The sequence below is a fragment of the Tupaia chinensis genome, unplaced genomic scaffold (genome assembly GCF_000334495.1).
Source record: "Tupaia chinensis unplaced genomic scaffold, TupChi_1.0 Scaffold000360_1, whole genome shotgun sequence".
NCBI classification, from domain to species: domain Eukaryota; kingdom Metazoa; phylum Chordata; class Mammalia; order Scandentia; family Tupaiidae; genus Tupaia; species Tupaia belangeri.
In genome coordinates, this window is record NW_006159856.1 from 1173554 (window position 1) to 1177006 (window position 3453).

Sequence of the window (3453 nt, forward strand, 5' to 3'; positions counted from 1 at the left end):
TTCCTGCTGCTATTTCCAACTTCCTGAAAAGGTGAGAAAATCATATTTAAAAGGCCGCCTTCTTCAGGCTATTTTCTTAAAGGTGTGTCTAGTGAGACTAGAGCAGTGGCCACTGTTGCCTGCTCTCCAGCTGCCCGTCGGAGCCAGCCAAAGCTACAGGGAAAAAAAAAAAAAAACATTTAAACACTTAGAATTATTAAAACTATTTTAAAAACTGCATTTACTTTTTATATTTTTTTCTTCCACCGTTCCCTGTCATTTCGGTGACCTAAATTGGAAAACTTACTGATGAGGCTACAGAATTGATCAGATTCCCTGGTGGGATTTTTATTTTTAATATGGCCCAGTTTCAATTTCTAACTTTGTGCTCATTGGCCAACAGCAAGCCTGTAACATGTTACCATTGTGATTATTGAGGTGCGCAGAAAATGTAGCTTATACTTTTGCTCTGTTCCATCTCTAAAATTCAGTTTAAACACTTTAACACCCATCATGAAATAAAAAGCAAAAAATTTTAAATCCTGAATTTGATAAGAAAAGGTTTTTCGTTTCATTTATTTAAACACGTAGTGATACTGTTTGTCAAGTGAGGGCAAAATGCCATAAATAATGAGGGTGAAGTTTTAGCTTGTTCTTAATGATCTCTATTAAATGAAGACGAATGTATGAAATTCAACCTGCAAGTCATTCCATTTGCTTATGTAATTCATAAGATCCTATGTCTTTTTCCCAAACTTTTTATTTAGATTCAAGTATTAATAGAGCAGGAAGATTTTAACTTGCCCCTTTCCACATTATCTCTCTGGTAGAGAGAAGAGAATGAACTATAAAACACTAGTGGGAAAAACCGGCAATGGGAAGAAGTTACCCCTCGAAGGGTAACTTGGGTAACTTAGAGTTGCGGGCCTAGAGGATTCCATCCTTACCTTAGGGTCAGCAGCCTAGTGTAGGAACATCCTTCCCAAAGAGCTCAAAGTCTTCAGTGTAACAGGAGAACAGCAAGGTCACCTGAGGAGGCCTTGCATTTGACACTTCATCGTGGTTCCTGTAAAAACTGGTTTGGTATTAACATGTTTCTCTTACCTTAAAATGGTTGGAGCTGAACAGATTGGGTAAGAAAGGTCAATATTCTTTATTGCAAAGCCCGACTTAGTTCACCTTAGGACAAGTTGAATTTTCATAAAAGTTCATTTATTTTTAAGAAATATGCCTCTTATGTACACATATGTATACTAAATATTAAGTAAAGTTCATTTCTGACTTTTCTACACAGTTTAGTTGACAAGTTGTGTTATCACCAAAACCAGTTGATAATGTGCATTCACAGTGGAATCACTGGCAGTACAGGATGAGTGTTGAGACTGAGGGCATGTCTCTGAAGGGTGCCACCACCTGCTGTTTTCTGCGACTAGTGAACTGTCGTCCGCCTCCTTCATCTCCAGGTCTCAGACAGCCCAGGAGATGAGCCCTCGGAGTCCCCATATGAAAGTGCAGATGAAACACAGACTGAAGTGTCCATCTCATCTAAAAAGTCTGAACGAGGAGTGACCGCCAAAAAGGAGTACGTGTGTCAGGTGAGGGGAAGAGACCTGTCCACTTTATCTGCGAAGGCATCTGACCAGGTTCTTGGGTATAGCAGAGGAAGTCTTGTGGCATCTTCTCACTTCCCTCCTAGTCCCTCTTGGGCCTTAGCACCAGGCACTGATTTCTATTTTGAAAGGGTAAGGGATGGACCATTAGCAGAATCCTAGGATTAAATTGCCTCAGTTAACATCATTCACATGAAGGTTATATATCTCATATATACATCACATATAATACACATGTATGTACATACTTTTGAAATTTGTGAAGATTGTATGTTGGCAGAGGTAAGGTGGTAGCCTGGTGCTGATGTGCACACCAGGCGGGGTCTACCGTGGCTGTTATGGCCATTGCTAGACCTGTGCCCACAGGAGCAGCAGTGTGCACGGCAGTTAAGGTTCTGCCTCTGCTGTGCACTGGCTCTATTACTTTGGACAGATCACTTAACCTCTCTGTACCTTAACTCCTGCCCCATCCTTAAGATGGAGATAATGGCAGAGGTTCCATGAGGGGCTGTGGATACATGAGAAATGCTAGAACAGTGCCTGACCCACAGTCTGCTTGGTCTCTGTTACCTACACTGGGAGGTCTTTGACTTATAATGAAAATGTGCTGCTGTGTTTCAAATCTAATTTGAAACATGTTGAATGTATCTTTAAGGTTTTGTTACTTTTTTTTTCCATTGCCATTGCTGAGGAACCCAACCCTTCCTATAAAAATTATCATTTTATTCTCATATTGTATTTATTGTGGGTTCTGCTCAGGCCAGGCATTTCACTCTGCTTGTAGCAAAATGGGATTTTCTTCCACTGGGGACAGACTCAAACTTTCCCTTTCAGTTAGGAAGAGTTCAAAAGGGATTCATGCTAGGTATTGGTTTACACTGCCCCTTTTCTGTCCCTGCAGCTGTGTGAGAAGACAGGCAGCCTCTTGCTATGCGAAGGCCCCTGCTGCGGAGCTTTCCACCTTGCCTGCCTTGGGCTTTCCCGGAGACCAGAAGGGAGGTTCACCTGCAGCGAGTGTGCGTCAGGCAAGTTATATTGCTTCTCAGGCTTGTTCTCAAGGTGGGCAGTTCTGTGACTCCTCCCCTTCCTGTGCAGAAGGCTCGTCCTGACCCCCACTGCCTAACCCTTTAAGGGACCTCGCATGCTGAATCTTGCAAGGGGTACCCACTTCTCAATGGCCTCCGCTGTTACTCTTTGATTTCAACATGTACACCCCTTGCTACTTCTCTGTCAGGTGGTAGGCCTTACTGTTGGGTCGTCAGAAAAGTCGTGGCACCTTTTTGCATAGAAAAACAGAAAAAAATCTGTCATGACTTTTCTAATGACCCAATCATTTTATGACTGCATCCCTTGAAAATTAGTTTAATATATACAGTGACTGGCAGAGTGATGGGTTTATAGGCTGTGGGCTCTGCCACACCCCTCCTATGGCCTGGATGTGGGGTACCACAGTTCCAGATGATCTGGCATTACTAGTACAGGCAACCTAGTTGGTCACAGAACACTGATGTTCATAGGAATACAGGGTTGTTTGTGAAGATACAGCGTCAGCCTGTGCTTCAGTCTCAACAAAAGAACCGCCCTGGGCTCTCCCTGGGTGGTCAGTGCTTGTGTTCTGCCAGGTTGTAGCACCAGGTTTCAGTTGGATGGTTTAGGATCACCATGGGAAGATGGCTGCACAGCTTGGTCCTTCCTGTCCACTGGAAGGTCCGGCAACCCCCGCCTAGCTCTTGTCAGAACATTGGAGAGCTCCCAAGCTCAGGTAGCCCAATAACAGCACCTCACTTGTGAAGGGTGTTTGCCTTAATGATAAGTGATTCATTACCATAGAAGAGTTAAAAAAAAAAAAAACATTTTTCTCAAA

The 3453-nt window shown here is 43.1% G+C and overlaps 1 protein-coding gene across 4 annotated transcripts in view; it reads left to right on the top strand.

Annotated features, from left to right (window-relative positions):
* The window catches only part of NSD2 (nuclear receptor binding SET domain protein 2), a 150871-nt gene that overhangs the window by 111743 nt on the left and 35675 nt on the right, over positions 1 to 3453 (top strand). For all 4 annotated transcript variants that reach the window (XM_027773583.1, XM_014589500.2, XM_014589499.2 and 1 more), the window contains 2 exons: positions 1443 to 1574; positions 2491 to 2614. In XM_027773583.1, coding sequence (XP_027629384.1) covers positions 1443 to 1574; positions 2491 to 2614 — 256 coding nt within the window. The remainder of the gene's footprint in view (positions 1 to 1442; positions 1575 to 2490; positions 2615 to 3453) is intronic.